General features: G+C 38.8%; 1 protein-coding gene across 1 annotated transcript in view; it reads right to left on the reverse strand.

The window, feature by feature from the left end:
- Positions 1-24,449, reverse strand: part of slo (calcium-activated potassium channel slo) — a gene marked incomplete in the record, with an annotated part of 691,171 nt that overhangs the window by 323,205 nt on the left and 343,517 nt on the right. The window contains 2 exon segments of the mRNA XM_069308722.1: positions 2,635-2,726; positions 23,607-23,774. Of these exon segments, the coding sequence (XP_069164823.1) occupies positions 2,635-2,726; positions 23,607-23,774 (260 nt within the window).

A 24,449-nucleotide genomic window follows, 5' to 3' on the forward strand; every position in this document is an offset into this window, starting at 1 on the left:
AAAAAGGCAGGTAAAAACACAAGGATACAGGAGTCAAAATAATGACATTGGTCAGAGACAAGGACCCACAATTGAATGCCAGATAGAAGACCTGATCATCACAAAACAACAGCATCAACAATTTCTGTGCCATGATTCCAATAATCTAACTTTGAACACAGCAAAACAGAAATATGTGACACCAATAAAACACTTTAAAGTCCAGCCGGCTTTTTTCCCAGTTTTCTAGCGAGTCCAAGAGAGTAGTGGCCATGCACAATTTAGCATGTACTGGACATGTATTACTCTGACAAAATCATTTCCTTCACCCTACATTGAGCAACAGAATGCTGGCAACTGATGTGTGTGTTTTCAGCCAAAAGGATTATTGATCTATCATTGGTGCCAATAATGCGAAACATTCACCGTTTTATAATTTTTAATTTATTATATATTTTACAAGCAGATATGGCACTATTATGAGTCCATATCTATGTGTTACTTTGACACTCAAGTAACTGAAGAGTAAACATTGATCAGCAACTATTTGTAAATGTGATATCCTTTGCCCATTATGTTGGCATTGCTGTCATCTAGATAGCATATACTGGCTCCAGCATGGACTAGGACTATAAAGTATTGGTCAGAGCTGACATACATGGATTAGGCCTTGCATAAATAAGTAAGGGTTATAAAGATGAGTAAGACTGCTTCAAGGAAAAAGGATTTAAAATTCACAAAGGTCTGGCCACGCAAAACAAGGTCATCAAGGTTACGAATGCACGAAAATGGTACTGGTTGGTATGAACACACGGGCGGAGTTCAGGCACAGTTGCTCAGGATGCCGTGGATAACCAACACTACTCCACCTCACAATGCTCCCAGGGACTCTGAGCCAATATTATTACATTAAGATAATCAAACTTTAATTTTCTCTACAGCTCACAGTTTCTGGTGATGGCATACAGTGGAAAATTATCCCACATGATTTGTAAATCTAAGCTACACACAGAAGATGACCAAAGTTATCAAGAATCAATTATTTAAAATGATTGATTTGAATAAGCAGCTAAATAAGTTACTATCTTAATGAAGATTATTATTAGGCCTGTACGTGCTATTTAGCTGAAGATGCACCAAGAGTCAATCTATACATTAAGTGTTTATCAATTCTTTTTGAACAAAATAAAGAAGAGCATTCCTTTCTAGGCTCAAGACACAAAGGTACAGTATGATGTCTTCACATGTACATCTCCTGAATGTAGCTGCTCATTGTCTTCAGGCTATACTCTTTTCATTAAAAAGTAATACTTCCTATTTTTTCTCATACATGTAAATTATTGAACACTTTGAAATGCTCTTTTAAAAATTGACTTTGACTCACAAGAACATTAATTCTGTACACCTGAATGAAAATTTTAAACATTATTAAGCGATATTACTGAAAGATACATTATCTGAATGGGAAGTGCAGCCTGATAACTATGATGATTAGGTCAATACATGTATGGGCTTCAATTAAACATTAGAAGCAAGCAGAAAGGATGTGGAGGTTCGGGATAGACACAAGCAAATAAAAGCAAATGGGTAGCAAGCATCAGGTGAAAGGAAGGAGACCATATATTTTGTGGGAAAGGCTTTACAGTAGAGTGGCATAATGAGCATGATCAGTGAACTGACATAAAGGGTTCACACATAAGGAGGAAATTTGCATTACTCAGGTTCATTGCAGTGACTGACAAGGGTAAAGCAAGTGATGCAGGTGCAACAGATTGATTTAAATACACTATTTTAATTTGACTGGTATTAGCATTGAAAAGAATGGTTAAAGGGCTACCATGAAGGCATGCAACACTAATATGTTGTCTAAGTCTTTAGTTCTGCATGATTTTCATATCAATATGAGAATTACAATTATTACTGGTGCCAGAAAGGTGTAAGATATGGGCATTTGAGAGACAGCACAAATTTTATGGAAAGATGTTTGGTGTGTTGCCAAAGGTGGCAAAATGTCTATAAAATTACAGGCATAAGCAGCAGCTGAGCATCCATTGCTACTATTTTAAAATTATAGAACTTTGAGAATTCATGAATGGTAATGGTTGTAACTGTACTGTAGTGTGATAATAAGCAATGGAAACAACTGTGCTTCTACTGCTTGAAGTACAGGATATTAATATTGGGTGGTGTCGTGGAGGTGGCGTGCAGGGTGCCGACAAAAGGAAACACCCCTTCACGCTCCTTGCGCCCTCGTTCAAACCTCGCTAGGATCTGGTTAGCTAAGGAGTTTAGGTCTCTAGCCAAAACAATGGTTTATGTATAAGGAAAACATGAACGTAAAAGCAAAAAATTTTAACACATAAAGGGACAGTGTACAATAGATGGCAGTAAGCCAGAAAGCACAGGAATGGCCACAGAGGAGCAGGACAACACAACACACACACACGCACTACTGCATACCCGCCCGTGCCCTGCTCGCCCACCCCTGGTGCTGCTGCTGCACATAACATCCACCACTCATCCCTACACTATTAGGCTGCCAGCAGCAGTAACAACAACAACAGCAGCAGCAGCAGCAGCAGCAAGAGCAGCAGCAGCAGCAGAAGGGAGGGCAAGGGCGGGGTGCAGCCAGGAATATGTGACCAGGCGCTGTACCTCTTCCCATGCTCCCGCTTGTACTCTCCACTATACTTGGACCGGCTTCCGACCAGCTCTATAATCTCGGGAATGCTACTTGCAAACAAAGCCTACAAGGAGATATAACCAGCCATAAATTGAATGCATTTGGAAATTCATTACTCAAGGTTATCTAGCAAATAGCTAAAAAGATTACTTGTTACCTACAGTAATGCAATCCAAAAAGGCAAAAGGAACTGACGAGGGCCACATCAGGTGCACCTCTACTTGCTTCCGGACATGCCTTACCCTCCACTCTTCTCTGACCATCATACACAGTATTAAACAAACACAGTACTCGGCAAACCGGTAAGAAATCTCACGCGCGATGATACATAATATTTAGTTCCAGTAGCAGCTTGAAAGTTTAGTATTTATTAGTTTCTTTTCATGGTATTTTAACTACAATAATTTCACTCCAAATCTTTTGCTTGCATTTTTGTTACTAGATACCTTTTCTGATATTTCTTTAAACTAAATTGTTTTAATTAATTTGAAATGTAATTACACAATTATGTTATGAAATACACTTGTGCATTTTGTTTGCCTATAAACCTTCCAGCCCCAATGCAGTTTTTGAATGAGATCAAATGTCAAGTGACAATATTTATGCTAAATAAAAAAACAAAAGTCTTGGCCTTTTAAGTAATAACTGTTTATAGAGTACAATATCTAACTGGTTAAAATATGAAGCCTATGGATGAAAATGGCAAAGGATTAACCATCTTTCCATTAATAGTAATACATTAAAAAAGATCACATTTACATTCTAACCACAATGATGCCAAGTGGTCTCACATGCACACTAATAAAGATTGCACTAACACAGGCAACCATAATAATGGGTGCCCATTCGTTAAACTCCAATGATAAGTCTCGCATTTGCTCTAACATAAATGAGCTATATGATCTAACATCTGCATAAAATTAAATGAAGATGTCCCATTTATACTAACCTCAATGATGATGTCCCATTTATACTAACCTCAATGATGGTCTCACATTTATGCTAACCTCAACGATGGTCTCTCTTTTACGCTACCCTCAACAATGGGCGCTCTTTTATGTTAACCTCAACGATGGTATCTTTTATGATACCCTCAACGATGGTTGCTCTATTACGCTAACTTCAACGATGGTCGCTCTTTTACACTAACCTCAACAATGGTCGCTCTTTTATGCTAAACTCAACTATGTTCGCTCTATTACGATAACCTCAATGATGGTCGCTCTTTTATGATAACCTCAATAATGGTCTCTCTCTCTCTCTCTCTCTCTTTTATGCTAACCTCAATGACGGTCGCTATTTTATGCTAACCTTAACGACGGTCTCTCCTTTATGCTAACCTCAACGACGGTCGCTATTTTATGCTAACCTCAACGCCGGTCTCTTTTATGCTAACTCAATGCTGCTCTCTTTTATGCTAACCTCAATGACGGTCGCTATTTTATGCTAACCTCAATGCTGGTCTCTTTTATGCTAACCTCGCCGACAGTCTCTGTTTTATGCTAACCTCAATGATGGTGGCTCTTCATACTAACCTCAATGATGGTATCATATTCAAACTAACCTAAAAGATGGTCTCATATTTAGTTGAAACTCTCCTATGTAATTCTCTTATACATTAGATCAATAATGTTTTACATATGCACATACTGTACTGTACTCAAATGATAGCTTCACCAATGCACTAACCCCAATGAAAGTTTCACTTTGATAATTTTGTTCACATCTAACACTGTATGATTTAAGAATTAAGATTACATTTACCCTTTTGGTTTATACAGCAACTTTAATTTCCCTGTTGTTTAATTATTCCTTGTATTATTTTTATAATGTGATTTTATTTGTAATATTATAACACTGCTGCCATATTTACTGTTATTTCTGCTACTAATTTCATATCTGAAAGATTTTAAGACATAAAAGAAATATCATACCCAGAATGAGAATATCGCACGTTGACTTAAATATTACACAAATAAACCAACTACAGTATATAGTATTTCCTCTAAAAATCAAGTGCTGAATATAATGAAACATACTTCTCTGGATGGCCCACAATAGTTTCCTGAGCTTAACTCTGATACACACAAGGAATCTGGGACCCAGCCATCATTTACTGGATGCCAGGACTAGAATCTGTTACTACTAGGTGAGGGAAGCTGGGTATCAGAGTAAACTAGGGTCAATCCACTAGAAAGCATAGGTGCAACAAAACAGGTGGCTGATTTAAGAAAATTAGGCACCCCAAGGTAAAAGACGCAATCATTGCCACAGGATACATTTCCTAATTGTTATGTTCTTGCCTCCCACCAGATTGCAGCCCAGGTCACCCGAGGTCTTCAAGCCTCAATATTTGGAGCTGCTTGTGCAAAACCCTATAAGCCCACAGAGAAAAAGAGAACAAGACAGGGATGGGGTTTTATTGGGGGCCCACTAGAAAAAGGGATTTCATAGCATTCAGTGCCTGATTTCTGGAAGGAACCTCTCAGTAACTCGCCAACCTTATTCACAATGGTACCTGCATAGATGAGCCTGACTTTTCTGAGAAAATCAGAGAAGATGGCCTGGGATGACATGTGAGAGGAGAATGGCAGAAGAGGAGGATCTGGAGCAAAGAACGACAGCTGTACACCAAACATCTGAAGCACATACAAGTGCATGCAGATGGATAGACCAAAAGACATTCAGCATGGAATGAGAAACTAGCAGCAGGAAGACTGCCAGAAGCCCCCCAAGCCCAAATAATAGCTGTGGACAAAACAGCAAAGCTGCAAGCCACTGCACACTTCCAGATTGGAAACAATCAGACTGGATTGAAACGTAATGCAGTAGACATAGGAAAGACGCTCCTTTTATCTGTCGATGATTCCAAGAATCAACATCCCCACAGCCCAATCTTTAACCAGGCCTCTTGGTTGGTGGTCAAACAGCGAACAGCTGCAACAAACAGCCTATGACTAAGCTACTCGATGCAGCTGTTCGCAGTTTGATCTTTCCTGGTATGATATTTGACTTGGTTCTGAAATGATTTTCGTTGCTTTGCACTGTATTTTCTCCAAAGCAGATACAGTACATCCTCCTGAAAATGAGGTCTCAATGCTTGGTTACACTAGTCCAAATGTGGGTGCACCGGAGATTTGTACAGTTGAATAACCCCTTTCCTTTCCATGAAATCAAAAGTTTATTCGACTATTCCTAAGATTTGGTTGGCTTTTTTTTACAGCAGCTCTCACCTGTTGTGCAACTTTCAATGACCACTGGATTCCAACTCCTGGGTTCTTTTCTTCTACAATCGGTTGCATGAAGTGTTGCTAATGTGATAGTTGTGATGGTCATTGTTATGCCCTACATGCAAGGTCTTGCAATTTGTCAATTTTAAAAAGCATTTGCCAGGCTCCCGACCCAATGTGTATTTCATGGAGATCTTTTTGCAAGACCTCGATATCATTTTTGCTTCCTAATTTACAACCGATTTTAGTCATCTACAAATTTGATATGGGTTTGTAATATTGTCATTTTAATGTTGTAATATCATTAATGTTATGACAAAATCAATTGGCTTGACGATGGAACCTTTTGCATTACCCCCACTAACCACATTTTTCTTAGTTGGATTCATCTCATTTAGGGTCCTGGTAGTGCAGTCGGGTTCGTTCTCAACGCATAATCGAGAATTCCAGGTTTGAGTCCCAGGCGGGACAGAAATGGTTGGGCATGTTTCTTTTAACCTAATTCCTCTGTTCACCTAGCAGCAAGTAGGCACTCAGGAAGTAGTCAGCTTGCTGTGGGGTTGCAACCTGGGCGAGATCAGTAATTCGAACCGGTTGGGGGAAGGAAGAGCCTTGATAAAAACCTAATGTGTATGAATACACTCTGGCTTCCTGTCCCCCGACACAGTGAATTATAAAACCATGAATTATAATTTCCATTTAGGACAACCCTTTGGTTTCTTTGTTTGAACTATTGTTTAATCTATTCTAGTACTTTACCATTTATTCCACATGCTTTTATTTATTTACTTATATATACAGTACAAGAGTTCTTACATTCTTGTAGAGCCACTAGCACCAACAGCATTTTGGGCAAGTCCTTACTGCTTCTAATTTTTTTGCCAGTCATTCATGTGGTACCTTGTTAAAAGCTTTAGAGAAGTCCATGTATATTGTCTACTGGAAGCCCTTTATCTGAATAGCTGGTTACTGTCTTAAACAAAATGTATAGGTCAGTAAGGCAGGAATTAATTTTAACAAGACCATGTTGCATTGATTTTACTAAGATTGTGCACCGAGATGGTGAATGATTCCCTCTCTTACGATTCTGTCCATAAGCTTGCAGATCAGAGGTGTTAGGCTGATCTGTCAGTAGTTTTCTGCTGAGCTCTTTCTGCCTTTTCTGAGACTAGGAGTGACATTTGCATTTTCCATTCTAGGGGAATTCGTCCTTGGTCCAATTTTCTTTAAAGGAGTTTCAATGGGGGAGACAGTTCATCTACCAGTTCCTTTATAACTTTGGTTTGAATCCTTCTATTTGTCAATGGTCTTGATTGTTTCATGTTGGGTACTGAAATTGTCTATTATTTCTAGTGAACATTGATATAAAGTAATTATTAAAGGTGTTGGCTGCCTTTTTATCAACAATTATAACTTGTTTGGTCTCAACATTTAAGGGTCCTACCAAGTCTTTTGTCTTTGTTTTACTTATGTAGGCATAAAAACACTTTGGATCATTTATTTATGTTTTGAGCAGGTTTTCTTTTGTAGTTCCTTTTTGCTGATAGAAAATAGAATGAAAAAGGCAACATGATCATTATGTACAAAACTATCATGAATTGACAAAATAGGCAAGGAGGAATTTTTTAAACCTGCAAATCAAGGATCAAGAGATCATAAATACTAATTAGGGCAACAAATGTGCCAAAAAAATATTTTACCTGAATTTAAAATTAAAAAAAATAAAATTTACCTTCCTGTCCTCAATGAGGACAGGAAGGTAAATTCCTTCCTGTCCTCAATTAGGACAGGAAGCCAGTGGCTTGTCAAAGGTCCCCCCCCCCCCAGTTTCCCTGATCTTTTCCAGCTCTATTTTAAAACCCAACAGAGTTTGGCGTTTACGGCTTTGGCGAGTAAGCGGTTCTACAGGTTTACAACCCTATGGGTGAAAAAGCAACTCTTGTTTTCTGTCCTTCATTGTGGCTTGTTGCGCTTGAAACCGTTGCTCCTCGTTCATGTTACATCTGTCCTTCTGAAGAAACTGTTCGGATCGACATCCACCAAATTGTTCAGTATTTTAAAGGTTTCAATGAGATCTGCAATGTCATGCCTGGTTTGCAATGTTGTTAGCCCTGTGGCCCTCAACCATTCCTGATACGGGAGTTGACTAAGCTCTGGAATGATTTTTGTTGCCCAGTGTTGCACCTTCTCCAGAGCAGCGATGTCTTTCTGAAGCTGAGGTCTCCATGCCTAGATGCAATAATTCAGGTGGGTCTCTGCACACCAGAGACTTGTACAATTGCACAACTTTTTTTACTGCTGCTCCCACTTGTTGTGCAACTTATAGTGAATGATGGATTCTGACTCCAAGGTCCTTTTCTTCATCTAACTGTTGTAAGGTAGTGCTATAAATTTGGTAGTTGTGATGTGGATTGTTATGCCCCACATGCAAGGTCTTGCATTTATCGACATTAAGAAGCATTTGCCAGTCATCTGACCATTTGTGGAGTTCATGCAGATGTCTTTGTAAGGTCTCAATATCACTTTCACTTCTCACTTTACCATATCTCTTAATGTCATCTGCAAATTTGCTAATGTGGTTTTGTAATACTCTCATTTATGTCATTTATGTATATGACAAAAAAAGTTGGCCCCTAAATGGACCCTTGTGGCACCCATCTTAGCACATTTCCCCAGTCATTTCCATTTAACACGACACTTTGTTTTCTATGTTTTATCCACTGTTTCATCCATTCCAGTATTTTCCTATATATTCCATGTACCTATAATTTCCTTGCCAGTCTCATGTGATACCTTGTCGAAAGCTTTAGCAATGAAAGTTCTCTTTTGTGAACAGAGTTGTAGAAGGTTGGAACAAGTCAAGCAAGAAGGCGATGGATGACAAAAACATCAGTAGTTCCAAAGCAGCATATCACAAAGATTATTGGGAAGATGGGTCACCATGAGCACAGCTCATGTTCTGTAACTATGGTTAAGTAATTACGAAGATCAGCAGAAAGCTACAAACCACTGAGGTCGAGTACTAAGCCTTATGTCAGGGAGAGAGAGAGAGAGCCATAAGGAGAGAGCAAGCCTCAGGAAGGTAGTAAGTCAACACACCACATGAGAAGAACTAGAAGGACAAAACTAGGGCTGAACTGATCATATGGGAGCCCACAGACAAAAGTGGCCTGCCAAGGGGCCCCAATCCAGTAAACATAGGAGGAGGCAGATGGACAATGGGAAGGAAAAATGATTAGCCTAACACTCCAGGCCAGGGAAACTGCATTCCCCTGTGCAAAACAGGTATAGTGCCCAATATAGTAGACCGGGAGCCACTGGGACTATGTTGAAACAAACCAACTTATCCACAGATAGTTGAATGCCTCACAAAGCCAGAGGAAGTAGATTTCATCCACTTCCCACTCTAGAGAAACATACAGAAAAGAAAAAGATTGATAGGAAAAAGCCAGAGTAGGCCATCTGGAAAAAGAATTAGAACCATGGCCACCAGACAAATGAGATAATTGGGAGGTCCTAAAGGATCCAGTTGCTGAGGTAGGCGAGAATGCAGATCTCACAAAGACGAAGACATCCGAAGCCCAAACAAGACAGTCTGTGAAAGATTAGGGATTTATGGAAAGTCTAAATGACAGAACAAAAAGGAAATGAGACATGCCCTATTCCAAACCCCAGATAAGCCCTGTACTCAGTAAGGAAGGCCAAAACCACTACATCACCCACAAGATGACACCTAAAATGCTCTGGTAATCTGGGATCCAGAAGGCTGAAAAGTGTAAAGATGGCACATCATGAAACCAACATCAAAGCATACCATGAAAGGGTTGGTATGATTAACTCTGTCTACCACCATTCCTGGCATAAAAAAAAAGTGAAAATGGCCATGCAGTGGTGACATAGGGGATGCAGGTAGACCCACAAGCACCTGAGCAACTTACTCTCTAAAACTCCTACTTCATCCGGAGGCCCAGAAACACAAGCACTGGACCAGCCTGAAGCCAAAAATAAAGCAACAAACAGAAGCTGAAAGAACTGGTAAAGCAGCTGTATGGATCAACCTTCAGGCAGTCAAAACCAGTGACACCTCCACCCTAGAGAAGAAGAGAGAACAGGATAGCAAACAATAAGGTGAGCAACCAAATGGATTTCTAGACTGAAACCAAAAACAACAAGCTACATATCACAGAGCTGCAAAAAATCTACAACCATGACCTGCAGCAGTGTAAACAATCTGGAAATGGTAACCATGACTTCAAAAGCAGATGACAAATCAGAGGGCAAGGTAAACACAGAAAAAGGCCCAGACCCATTCAGCATTGCTTAGTACTGCCACCAAAATGGTGCAAGCAATGTAGTACACTACCACCAATGCCGAAGACATGGGAAGGGGATGTCTTCAGGAAGGGAAGAACTGCCATGAACTACTACATAGAGCAGGACAGGAGCACACAAGGCACTGTTGCAATCACTTCCTCCCCCCCATCCTCCTATCCCCCCAAAAAACAATTATCAGCCAGCCAAAATAAGGCCAGACCTCACACTACAACCAGAAGACAGAGAAGTATCAGTATGAAAAAGAGAATGAGTCTAATCCAGACATTCTGTTTTATAGTAGGTACTTAAAAGTCCCCCCCATGCCACATGTGAAATAAAGATGAGACAAGAGAAACCTGTGCCAGAGAGGTGACCTGGAAATGCAACCATAGGAGAGCAGAGACGGTATCCAGCTCATATAAGAAAACATATCTGTACAGGGTAACAAACTAAGGGACACAAACTAAATACCAAAGATAGTCAAAGAGTAGCCATGAACGTCCCTCCAACAGCCTTCTAGTTTCGCAACCTTTTAGACACCCCCTACCCCCAGAAGAGTAAAGACTACAGTGGGAGCTTACCTTCCCTATGGAGTCTAAAGAATCAACAGAGGAAACAGTGAACCAAAGCAGGAAGAGAAGATTCCCTAGCTCCAGTCACATTTAAAGAGGGGACAGCCCTCATACGGCCTCTGCCAGCCCTGCATGTGACAAAGCCTGCAACTAAACCATAAGCCAAACTTGCTGAAGCTGCAGTCATCCCCTAGACACATTCACCAATGCAGTATGTGAATGAATCAGGAAGATGAATAAAACTAACACAAGCAGTTATACACCAAAAGTGTATACAGTACTCTGCATAAGCAGTGGAACAGCCAACACCACATCTTGATAGGCAGCCACATGATAAGGCATCTTATCCAAAACCGAGGTCCAGCTTTGACAAATTGAACACATCTACAGGTGAGAAAACCCCAAAACTCAGCAGGTTATATGACAATGGCAACAGAATAGAACTTCAATGTTTAAAAGCACTGAAGCACATCCTGAGAAACTGCAAATTGTAGATTCAAATACAAAATCAGATGCTGAACCCATAACAACCCAGCCAAAAACACAATGACAATAAAACCAACAGAGATTGAGCAAGTTCGACAACCCAAATCAGGCCGGTTGAAGGAAAAATGTCTTGGCAAGCAAACATCAAAACCCAACCCTGAATACTTGTCAAAGAAGTGAGTAAGAAAGCCACAGATTATGCGCAAAGAAATCATATTAACGTGATATAAGAATGTGAAAATCAGTAGGAGCCATGAAGAGGATTCGAACCTATGCTCTGGGTACTCCCAAAGCATAGGTTATGGCTACACCTCAAATAGGCTCTTACTGATAGTAGGAGATATATACTATCTCCCAACAGATAGTAGGAGATAGCATATATCTCCCAACATACTATTCTTATGGAGTACCCAGAGCATAGGTTCGAAATATCCTCATGGCTCCTACAGATTTTCCCACAGATTATGATAAAATTCTTTACACACCCCCAAGAGTGTTATCAATTCAAGTGCAGGGCTCCTAACACAGATGAGTAGGGCCAGTTATAAGTAAATCTTCAATGTGAACAAACATTTTATTTTTTTTAACCTTCTCCTTTAACAGCTATAAAAAAGTAGGCCACAACCGCTCAGGGCAAGTATGTCTGGTGGAGCATAAGATAATACAAGTTGACCCTAGAGAAGGTATAGCTGCCACAGTTGGAATGAAGGGAATACTAGAGCACAAACAATATGGGTGGCATGAACACAATTATGAAGCATAAATAAAAATAAATAAAGCAATGGCTATCAGCAGAACAAACATCTCGGGGAAAGCCAGCACCACTTAGCTGAAAGCGAGAAGCTGGTGAAGGGCCTTGCAGAAGCCATTAGGTACTGGTACAGTACTGAGTCAGTGATATCAAGCAGAAGAGTAAGGGAACAGGGTGGCCAAACCCTCAGGTGACCTGGACTTATATCTGTTGGTATTCAGGCCTCAGTCAGGGTATTTGTCCAATGCAACGATCATTTGCATTGCTTACCTATGAGTGCCTAAGTTTCTTCCAGCAGTATCTTGTGTTATTGTGCCTATGTTACCTATTGGGTTTTCTCCAGTTGTGATCGACGACTGATTACCCGCTGGTATCACCTCAGTGATACCAGCAGAGAGATATGGTCTGAACTAGCATACGAGTCTTCAGTGCCAATTTCATCATGTTTTCCTTTTTATTTTGTCCTTAAAACATTTTTTGCTTTAACTGTAGTACCAAAAAAACATAAGCAGAGGCAGTCACAAAATTAAAATGAAGACTTTCATTCAGTGAAGATCAGAGTTTAGCCAAATTTAGGTGCTACAAATGTTATTCCAAAAGTGGACATGAGAACCATATCGCCTTGTATATTAATTTAACTGAGCTCCAACAAAGTTTCCTTGAAAATAATAACAAAAAGAAAGTTTTGGCCATTGAAAGGTTAATGGTCCTGTTATGAAAAATATCTTATGGATGGCTTTCATTTTGAGATAACAGTACTTAGGTTATTTGTATTACAGTATTTATGTATTGTAATAAAATTCTTGGATTTAGAGCAAAGTTAAATTTTTCCCACAAGATCTTTAACAAAACCTACACAGGGTTTTGTGGAACAAATACCTATGTATTGTCGGAAAAGGCCTGCAGCTTTCTGCTTTTACAACATTTTTTGTGCTCTCTTCTATATTTTGTAATACAGTATTTGAAATAGTATATATTACTGTACCATTATATACAGTATTAATATATATTGATAAATTTCAAATGCATTTAAGATCGCACAGAGCACTCAGAAAAAACATGAGCAATGAGGCATGCACATACTAATGATCTATACATACTGTATCAGTATATATATCACTACTGAGCTACATTACAGTACTGTATCACCATTTTCATGAAGCTTGAGAAATAATATACTGTACTGGTATTCCACTGTCAAGAGATGGGAAGCTTGTTAAGACTCATTAAGTCTCCCTAGTCATGGGGTAGTCTGTCTGCATAGACCCCTATCTAGTTACTGGCCACACCCATGAGGTCTTAACCCAACTGACAAAGTGATGAGCATATCATCTTGTACCATGACCACATCAAATGTTCACCTCTTCATGACAAAGCATCACCTACAGGTGTATTACAAAATATATAAGTATCTTATGTTCATTAAACATCTTTTCAGAACACATTGCATACAAATAGAATCACTAGCTGTTACACCACCAAAGTACAGCATTAACTTAATAAAATAATAGGAGAATTAATGCAGTAAGTGCACAAGATTTGTACAAAACTGAATATTATTTCAAATTACTTAAAGACAATTTTAACATACACCTCATGGTGAACAAGCTCTTGTGAAAGCCGAGAAATATATGCGGAATATTGCTAACAGTTTAAATAGGCTGCTATGTGGTACAGGTTACATCCTTTGCTATGTAAGATATGGTCCCATTTCATGCAAGAATGGAAAATCTGGTAATTTTGGACAGCTTTTCATTAAATACTATTGTACAATTAGGACTATACTGTAATGCAAACAGACTCATTTGAATTGAGCCTCGGAAGATGCTAAGGTGTACTTTAGCTAAACTTATCCTGTAGTGACATGCAACAAGCCCTTTAAAAGTGTAAAGTAAGCTTACACAAGTTGTTAAAATTTCTTCCAAAGCAAAAAAGAACAATGTTTACTGGTTTTCAGATTCTCCATAAATCTAATAACATCAACCCTTTCTGTCCCTCTACACTGGAGATAGGCAACCCAGCCTCTTAAAATTATAGTACTTATAACAATTATTTGGTCCAAAGAACCAATATGTAGTGTTTGTCTAATGATTGGTATATAAAGTGTAGGTTTTGTGGTAATTAATGTAACTGTTTCTCTTAGTTAAAATACCAGTTTGTTTTATTCGTGTTAATTTTTATATTTTGTTTGTGTTTGAGAGTATGTATTAGTAATTGAGTATGACTGCATAAAGTCTTCCCGCACATTTTTGTGAGAGGAGTGTCCCTGCACTCCACGAGAGAGAGAGACCCCTCACACACAGGTAATTACCCAAGTGTAATTACCTAAGTGTAGTTATAGGATGAGAGCTACGCTCATGGTGTCCCGTCTTCCCAGCACTCTTCGTCATATAATGCTTTGAAATTACTGACGGTTTTGGCCTCCACCACCTTCTCACTTAACTTGTTCTAACCGTCTACCACTCTATTTACGAAAGTGAATTTTCGTATATTTCTCCGGCAGCTGTGGAACTGTGGTGTGTGTGCTCGTGAGGTACTTACCTCAATGTGTGAAGTTATTGACCTCCATTTATATCCGAGTACTGGAACTGTAATCGTTAATCTGGCTAGTGAGATTTTCCTTGTTGTATTGTATTTTCCTTGTATTGTATTATCCCTTTTTAACGTGTTTAAATAAATGTAATGCACGCACTTTGGTTGTTTCCTCAGTCCCGTCAATGCAAATATATGTTACTGGCTCCATATGGTCACTCGTGTGTTTGATGTGTGTATAAATGCATATTGGTTCTACATCTCTAGTTTAAAGTGATGTTCCTATATTGTAAATAAAAAAATTAAGGACGGGTTTTGCGAGTTTGTACTCTAGGGTACGGCTTCCATATCTTGTGCCCTTACGAGACTACCAAAAAGGTTCACATTTTGAATTACTGAATTAGACCAAATGGTATTCTGTTAAACATGAAATGAAACTAAGAACCTAACCTGTCCTAGCAATCATAGGCCTAATACATATTTTAAGCCTAATATAGCCTAATATAGTACATATATGTGCTATACTAGGCCCAGGAATATTTAATAATTATCACTTTCGCGCTCTGGGCAAGCAAGCGCCGCACTACCCCAAGGGGGTCCGGGCATTCCACGGGAGCGCACGGTAATACTGAAAAGTGTATACTCTTTTCAACTTTGTCACCTCAATTCTCGTCCTAGGTTTTTCAATTTGGTATCAATGTGTTCGCAATAAAATTGTCTACAGGACTAAATGCATATAAAGCCCAAAAGCCTGGCATGCCATCCACAACAATCAGAGAAAGTGAGAACATGTTACCCGGGAGCACGCAAGAGCAATAAAATGTGTATACTCTTCGCTTTGGTCACCTCAATTCTCGTCCTTGGTCTTTCATTTTGGTATCATTGTGTTCGCAATAGAATTCTCTGCAGGAGTATATGTAAATATAAAGTCCAAAAGCCCGGCGGACCACCCACAACAAACAGAAAGTGACGGAGCGTTACCCCCATGAGCGCTCATCAAGAGCAATAAAATGTGTATACTCTTTTCAACTTTGTTACCACAATTCTGGTCCTAGGTCTTTCATTTTGGTATCAATGTAATCACAATGAAATTCCCTACAGGAGTATATGCATATAATGTCCAAAACCGCAGTGCGCCCCTTCTGCAGCCAAGCTGAAAGCAGGCCAAATTTTTTAATTTTTGATGCCATACTGCGTCGTTACCAAACATTCGTCTACTAAAATTTAGACGCCATACTGCGTCATTACCGAGCAAAAATGTTAGGTTTTTAGCTTTTTTTTTTTCTTGGAAGATAAAATTTAAAATATAAATTATGAACTTTTTGGTGGTCCTACACTACATATTGATACTTTGAACTAAATAGTTACTATAAGTACTAACATTTTAGGAGAACGGGTCAAGATAGGTGTTACCCAAAGCGGAGGTGCATGTGTATTACAATACCATCTGCTTACATATCTTCCAGAGCATCATAGTGATTCCATTATGATGCTTCTGACTCATCAGGTCCGCACAGTTGTAGGTCTGGTTGTTCTTGACAAGCTGCAGCGAGGCCTGTCTTGATAGTCATTTACTTTTCATGTCTTGCATTCTTTTCTTCCGACCTACAGCAAATGATACTGTGGAGGGCACATTGGTTTCTATTTCACTTCCAAAGATATATCTATATTCAGTGAGGATAGGAACAGCGAGGAAAAAGATTTTATCAACAAAAAGAGCCAGCCTGTCAAGGTAAAGTGAAGTGATTTTCAAAAGAAGACGCCAAGCCGGGGAGATTATGTAGCACCATCACAGGTACAGGATTTTCCAATGGCACTAAATATCACCAACGATGCCAAAACAAGAACAAAATCGCATAAGGCAAACGACATCATAGGTATCTGACTCACCAGGGAATCTAACGAGGGGAACAAATGACTGCAAGGGACAGTCGGGATGTAAGACGCATGCACGTCTTGGAAGTCAGGACAGTCAACAAGGATATGCACGACCGTAAGAGGGACAATGCCGTTCGGACAATAAGGAGCAGGGCAGCGCTTCACTGAATGCCCGTGAGTTAAAACGCGTATGGCCAATACGTAACCTCGTAAGAGGTGTTTCGCCAGAGCTGGTTACGGTAGGAGAAGGAAGGCCAAGGGGACACGCGACCCTTAAGAGCACGCAGTTTGTTACCAGTAACAGTAACCAACAATCCTGCCAATGGGCATAGATTGAGGAATGAATGACTGGGTAGAAGTCAAAATAAGGAATGCCTTTGCAGGAAACAGGACAAGTGAGCCTAGAGAAGGTCAGTAGTTGCTCTAAGTACAGGCTTCCTGTCCTTGATAACACAGAACCATCATTATTAGTCACTTTGAACTTTTACAAATTATTAATTTGTCATCACTTGTATTTTTTCACACTTTGGGCAATTTGTTGTATTTTCACACATTTTTAATTTGTTAATATAAATAACAAAACACGACGGATCAGTTAATGATGCCTATGACAATGTTCTTCCCTCAATATGGGAGAAAGGTTGTGAGAATGGTTTGGCAGTTTGGCAGGGGTGAAAACAGAAAAAAGTTACGCATCCCATGTTCTGTAGTAATGTACAGTGTGACTGTACCTCACAACTTATCTATATCTGCCCCTATTATATAGTTTGAGAACTAACAGATCCTGAATGATGTATCTATAGTATGTATGATGTATCTATAGTATATAGTCAATGGTATATAAACAATACCATTGACAAAGTCAGTTTTATTTATCTTTTCAATATAACTGGAATCATCCTAAAGTAATTTCCTGCAGGGTGTCTTAAAAATAGAATAGTCACAAGGACAAAATATGTTTGAGCTAACAAAAAAAAAATTTCATCTTGCCAACACAAAGTTTTCAACAATTATCCTCAAATTCTTGCTTTCCTTTCTAAATACATAAATATTTTGAATTTGTCAGGAACCATATAACTTAACTCTTTCAATAAACTTACAGCCATTTTCATACTATTATGCTAAAGAAACAAAACTTCTTTTGTTTATTTTCTTCCGTCTATGATGAACTAGGCACACACGCTATCATTGCTCCAAGAGCAGGCATATGACCTGGAACTACACAAATGACTTCACAGGTCATGAAAAACCCAAAGCAATACATACAAATCACTTTTTCTGTAAATCCTGCCTCCCAAGTATGATGTAATGGTAATGTGTTTCAATATGTTCCATTTACTTTGTCAGGTAAATTGACATTTCGCAATGGAATGAAACTACAGATCAAAATTTGATGAGCAATATGGAATACTAAGTGGGGTCTTAAGATGTACTAAGCCTGTACTAGGACAACATACTACCAGTACTATTATCAAGTACTAGGATTATAGCCATAAGAAGACTCACTTACCTGACTTAATGACTTCCAGAAATTGTGAGAATTTGTTTCATGAACAAAAGTGAACTGGACAATGTGTACCAGAGGCACAAAGATTATTACATAAAAACTAGTTTGTGAACCACTTGAGACCTTTCAAGACATGAAGCCAGTTAATTAATGGGTTCTAATTCCTATTTCTGCTCTTGGAGCATTGATAGTGTTGATTTAGTACATTGAAACCATGATTTGAATCCTGCATTACTTTATAAATTTTGATTTGCAGCTTCATGTCACTGACTTATTCATTGAAAATAAGAAAGCACCTTCAAAATGGTTCCTTGACCACATCGGACAGATAATTGGCCATAAGCTTATTAAAAGTTATATTTATTATTAAATGGTTTATATCATATATGCCAAAATTAAATGGAGAAATGGTATGATTATCATACTGTATTAACATAATATTATTATTCAATTCACAACATTCAAGACTATGGAGGCTGTAATGATCAGGAAATAAGCTCCAGCTTCTGAGTGTGTCCTCGTGTAAATAATATGCTCATCGCTTGGTCAGTCATGTTTTAGGGAAATGTAATCTACATTTGTTTAGTGTTCGCAGACATTAAATTTTTGTTAATCAAATTTTCCTTTTAAAACAATAGTTGCAGAATATATAACAATTGCTAGATTAAAAATTGAAAGTTCTCTACAATTTGCATAAATATCTCAACCCAATCACTGCAGGCTGGAAGGCTGATATTGTTCTGGCCAGTAATGCCTCAATGTATAATAAAATCAATGGTAACAATGACATGATGCCAGACATACATTACATAACATCAATCAGATAATGTTTCCACTGATGCAGTGCACCTTGTCATTAACATTAATATTGGAGGGATCTTCAATTTAGTGAAACACCAAAGAAATATGATGTCAGGCTCCACGTACTTTACACAGTACCCACCTGGCCAGCGAGCCATGCTATCACACGGAGGCACGTGGTGGAAGGTATGCACGTCCAGAGAAGTAAGTCAAGCAATGATCTATTTCAAAATTGGGATATAACAGGAGAGAGCAGGTCCACTGGTGTAGCTGTTATAACTGGCGTGGCACAATGAGGCGCCAGGAGCAGGAGCACCAAGGGCCAGGGGCAGCAAAAAAAGTGATCAACCTGGCTGCAACTTCATACATGAAGGATATTAATCACAACTATGGCATTATAGTGAACACAACATCTTGATTATAAGCAATACCATCAACTTGTCAAAAAATAAAGCAAAGTTGATATTCTACATACTAGTGATCCAAATGCAGTTATAAACAGTTGGAGCCATGATTATAGGGAAATAAAGCAGAGGTGACCAGACAAGGAACCATCTCATTTGGGCCACTCTGCCTGGTTACAACAGCTCCACACAATACTGGTTTTACTGAAAAATCTGACAAAAAAAATGATCGTTCTCAACTCCTACTGTAAACTCCTCTCCCTCTTCCATTTGCATACGGATCCACATCTGGCTACATGGGAATTGGCAGTGAAACATGACTTTAAAAACAAAACTTTAAAATACCTTTCACAGATCTAAAAGAAAAGAAAGATGAAAATAATTTGGGAAAACAAAAGATTGCTTAATTCCTATACCTCATTACATGAGGGATTTGTCAAAACCCAGAAGAGCTTATAATATTTAAAATAATTATAGGCAAGTTAAATGAACTAGATGGTGAGTTGAGTGGTTCTATATTGACGACTAGGGTCAAGACAGGGAGGCAGTGGTTGGTGCAAGTGAGTGATGGATACAGCATGCAGTGCATCCATGAGTGTTGAAGGTGTCCAAGGGAGCCACCAGGCAGGCAGAAGGGCAGGGGCATCCAGGCTCAGCCCAACCCCAAGCACCACACAAAAACAAAACTGGATATGGCCGACCTGGGGCCACCCATACCCACACGTGCTACCTTCCAGGTTATAGCTAATGCAGCACCTGGCAATATCAACAGTGCAGTTACACCCAAGGTATACAATCAAATCTGTTATATCACACTAAAAAAATCAATTAAGCAGTGAAGCTATTGTAAAGGCAGTACTGTATAGTATTAAGATCAAGCTTCAATAATTCCAAAATTAAATTTCCTATCCATGAAGAATAAGGGACACTGGTAGGGTGTACATGTGATAATGAAATGGGTAGCATGAGCAGGCTGGGTGAGAGCCAGGCAACAAGCACAAGACTGGCTCAGACAGTAAGGAAGGAGCAAGGCAAGGTCGTACTGGCTGACAGACAAGCGGCAACACAGAGAGAGATATGTAGGCCATGTTGCCACGTTTGAAAATCAGTCTTACGAGAGAAATCTGGCAACCATGTTTAGATAGTCAAAATAATCTTAGATTCAGATATATAAATATTTACAAAAATATTTTTTTTAATTAAAGAAGAGTAATGCCAAATAACATTTACAGAATAGAGATACCTATGTCTTGATCCCTATATATTCCAGGGCCTAAACTTTTTTCTTAGTGTGCATGTGTGTGTTATCCCTCGGTAAGTGGCACACATGGTCTGGTGTGGTGTTAAGTGTGGCAGTAGTAGGACAGGCGCCACCAACCACTTTGCCACTCATGCTTCCATCCAGAAATCAATACTATAATTGAGGATGACAGCTAGAGTGGCACTTGCATCAAGAATCAACCTGCCACAGTGCAATGTCATCCCTGCTATTATTTTTGCATAAGATTAGTGATGATGAAGTTGGTATTGAGAGCATTGGTTGAGTCACTCTGCTACATAGGTTACCTTCTGCATTTCCTCCAAACATGATAATGAGGCTGGACATGCACTTGTAGCAGAGGTTCAACCACCCAGACACTAATGTCACTCCCATCACCACAATTAATTAGATTGGACGGTGTAATAATGGTGACGAGTGATAATGTGAGTAGAACGGCACAAGGCGGCCAGGCCAATAATGTTTATGTAATGGCCAAAGTGTAGTGTGAATGTGGCACAGACAAGCACTCTGTGTGTGGCAGTCACGCCACTACCAGCGTGAGGACAGAAATGGCAGTATTGACAGTATATGTCCAAGCTGGTAGTTACTCGGTCCTCATAAAGCCACAGAGGAATCACCTGTCACAGCGTCGTGCATCATATGGGTAGCTCAAACCCCTACAAAGGCACAAGGGGCAATTAACTACAATAATACAAATGTCTAAATATAACGGTAATTACATAACCTTTACTGGTCAACATTTATGTATATCGTCTAGATATGTATCGCTCATCGAAGAGTGCCTCATACTGTCACTCTGAGCTCTGGCATGACTGAGGTGCAGTCTGCTGGTGCCACCTTGGTTTCTACTGCTACATAGTGACACATGGCAACTTGCGCACCTAGGTTCACACATACACACACAAGATTTAAAGGTAGCAATATAAGGCAGAAAGTGCAGCTGTACAGTATTTCCTTTAAGAGTGTGAGGGAGAAGCTGGGAATAAGAGAAGCAGGAGAGAATTTAACTAGAGAGAAAACAAAAAGAGAGAGAGGCAAAAAGACAAAAAAATAATATCACGCTGTAAGCTATGCACAGAAGTTACTCTATGGAAACCCATCAGTAATTATGCTTCTGCTAAAATGCACATATAATTGAGAATGCACAAAATAAGTTTAAAAATACATAAAAATGTACTCTGGTATAATATTTTGATACAAGAAAGCAAACTGCATGAAAAAAATCCCACTTAGTGTGTGTTGTAAGAAATTTTCTGCGAACTATTTCTGGCAATTGTATCAATTATGCTTGCTAACCTAGAAGACATATTATTTTTTTAAACTATTCATAATACATATCAAAGAAAGAAAGAAGTATAGACGTCACTGATATTGAAAGATTCCAGTAATCTATAGGATAGTGAAATATTTGATCTGAAAATACCTAATCCTGTGATTCTATGCAGTAGCTCAAGCACTTTAAGTTTTACCAAATGTAATAAGCAATTTGTGAATTTTGTCAAATTAAACCACTAGTATCATACAAAATAAAATGTGTTCAACACAAATATATACAAATAATTGACATACTATGGTAAAAAGATGTTGTTTACAGAAATAGGAAAGAAAGTCAACACCAAGCTTGGTGCACTTGTTGCAAGGTTACAGTAACAGATAGTTATGAAGTGTCTACATTCTCAAGTGGTAGGCAGGCCTCAACTAACACAGACTCAATGATGGCATGGGGGGGGGGGGAAACAGATTACCATATCAATTCATAACTAAATGGCTACACATGACAGTAGCCATAGCAGAGCAACACAAGACAAAGTGTGGTACTGTGATACATGGTATGGTGCCAGAGATAGGCAATGACACCACAACACAATCAGCTCACACTATAGGAGGTTATAGCCACAGCATCACAGTCATGTGCTAACACCATAAAGCACTCAGACAACTTCACTTGCACAATCATTAAAACCAAATATATTTCAGAAAATTATACGAAATCAGCACGAGCATCAAAACAGCTTTGTAAAATTTACACTAAACATTTTGATGGTACTTTAATTAGACTACTAAAACTATTTCTTGGTGAAAACTAGAGTACTAGCAGCAGAGCTTGTGGCAGCAGCAGACAGTGGGGTGTGTGCAGTTGTGTTGGTGGTGGGGGGGAGGGGAAGTTACAACCCGAGCGGGGCCCCTGCTGCATAAAACCTGCACACATACACTGCAGGTTATCGCGAATGGTGTATAATGACATTCCTGATACACAGGGTGTTGAGGGTACGTTGTAAGAGCCCCGGGCGGGTGGGGTGCGTGATAAAGGCAAGCGGCACCAGCAAGGTTTCAAATCCCTGGCTAGTGACATCTGCCTGAGACAGGTGATTCCCATAGTGGATAGCAATGAACAGAAGATATTAAGGTCAAGAGAGAAAAAGCAACGGAAATAAATTAATCTGTGAGCAAAATAGATAAGAAAACTATATTAACTACTTGAGTTTATGCAAATATGATCCTGAGTCCCCTTATCAACACTGCCAATTCCAACGGTTAGTTTAACAACTTAATTAAGTCATTTGCAAACTGTAAGTTAATGAAATTGTTTGTTGTATAGCAATATCAACCACTGATCCTAATTTGAACATGAAACAAAGGTGTGCATAAAAATAGTATTAGTTAATAGCTTGACTAGGAATCCTAAGATTAATATTCTGAAGTACCCCTCTGTGAAATGTGGGGCTAAACCCTCCTACAATTGAAATGTTTTGGTCAAGTTTAAAGGGTAAGCTGGGGTGTCTGAGGGAGGATGGGAGACAAGGACATGAGTGCCTCAGAGGCTACACTCAGACATGTTCAATACAAAACAGTTTATGTCAACTGAACAGACCTTTCCCTCATTAAGGCCTTATACAACAGGGGAGAGGAAATCCTTTATGGATAACTACCAAGATGTAGAGGAAAATGCAGAACAAATTAATCAAAAGAGGGAATCTTTCAATATCCCTAGCTTGTAAAAAGTTTATAATCTGTGTACATAAGAAAAAAAAAACCACATGTGCCATATATGAAACAAATGTTCGCAAAGGCTAACTAGCTTTTAAGACAAACATGTAAATGGCAAATCCGCAAAGCACCCTCGACACCACAGCTTCCCAACAAAATTAAATGTGCAGAAAGCTGTAGGCAAGGAAAAAAAACTTACCAAACCGACGAGGAGGAAGAAGACGAGAAATGTTCTTCCAAAGACAGTATGACAGTAGACATCACCATAACCCACAGTGGACATGGTGACAATGAGGAAGTACACACATGTCCAGTAAGAAAGGGGGTGAGCATTAGAGAAGTCCAGCGGGTCACCAGAGTTCTCCAACTGTAAATAAATGTAAGCTTACCAACTCAAATAAATTTAAGACCATTAGTTGGAGACCTATAATCTATAAATCTATAAATTAACAAATCCATATACAGTATATATATTACAATAAATATATAATGATGTACACTATATACAGTTTAATTATTTACATTAAATAAAATTATTAGTTTAAAAATCCTTTCAGTAATTTATAAATACTTTGTAATTCTAAACAGTTTCTAGAAATTTCATAGCAAGAAAATATGCTCCACATAAGTTATATTTCCTACTGTTCAATTCTCAACATTAAATTTGTATTTAATTAAACCAAACTGCAGCTGATGTAGCATAACTTAAGCTGTCTTAACATATTATCTATGAACATTATCTAACCTAAGATCTACATCTAACCAATTATCATCATCTAATGGAATGGGTAAAAGCTAATTTTATCATGTTAACAGTTGTGGTAACGTCTGAGAGTCTCCAGCAAACTAACATTGCCCATACAAGATACTTTATTTGAACATATGCAGCAGCAAATGTTGATTGACTGTTAGCCAGGACTAGGTTAGGTTAAATATGTTGACCAAACCACACACACTAGAAAATGAAGGGACAAAACATTTCGGTTCGTCCTGGACCATTCTCAAGTTGATTGTGGTCCAGGACGAACTGAAACGTCGTCAT

Source organism: Procambarus clarkii, chromosome 63 (genome assembly GCF_040958095.1).
Source record: "Procambarus clarkii isolate CNS0578487 chromosome 63, FALCON_Pclarkii_2.0, whole genome shotgun sequence".
NCBI classification, from domain to species: Eukaryota; Metazoa; Arthropoda; class Malacostraca; order Decapoda; family Cambaridae; genus Procambarus; species Procambarus clarkii.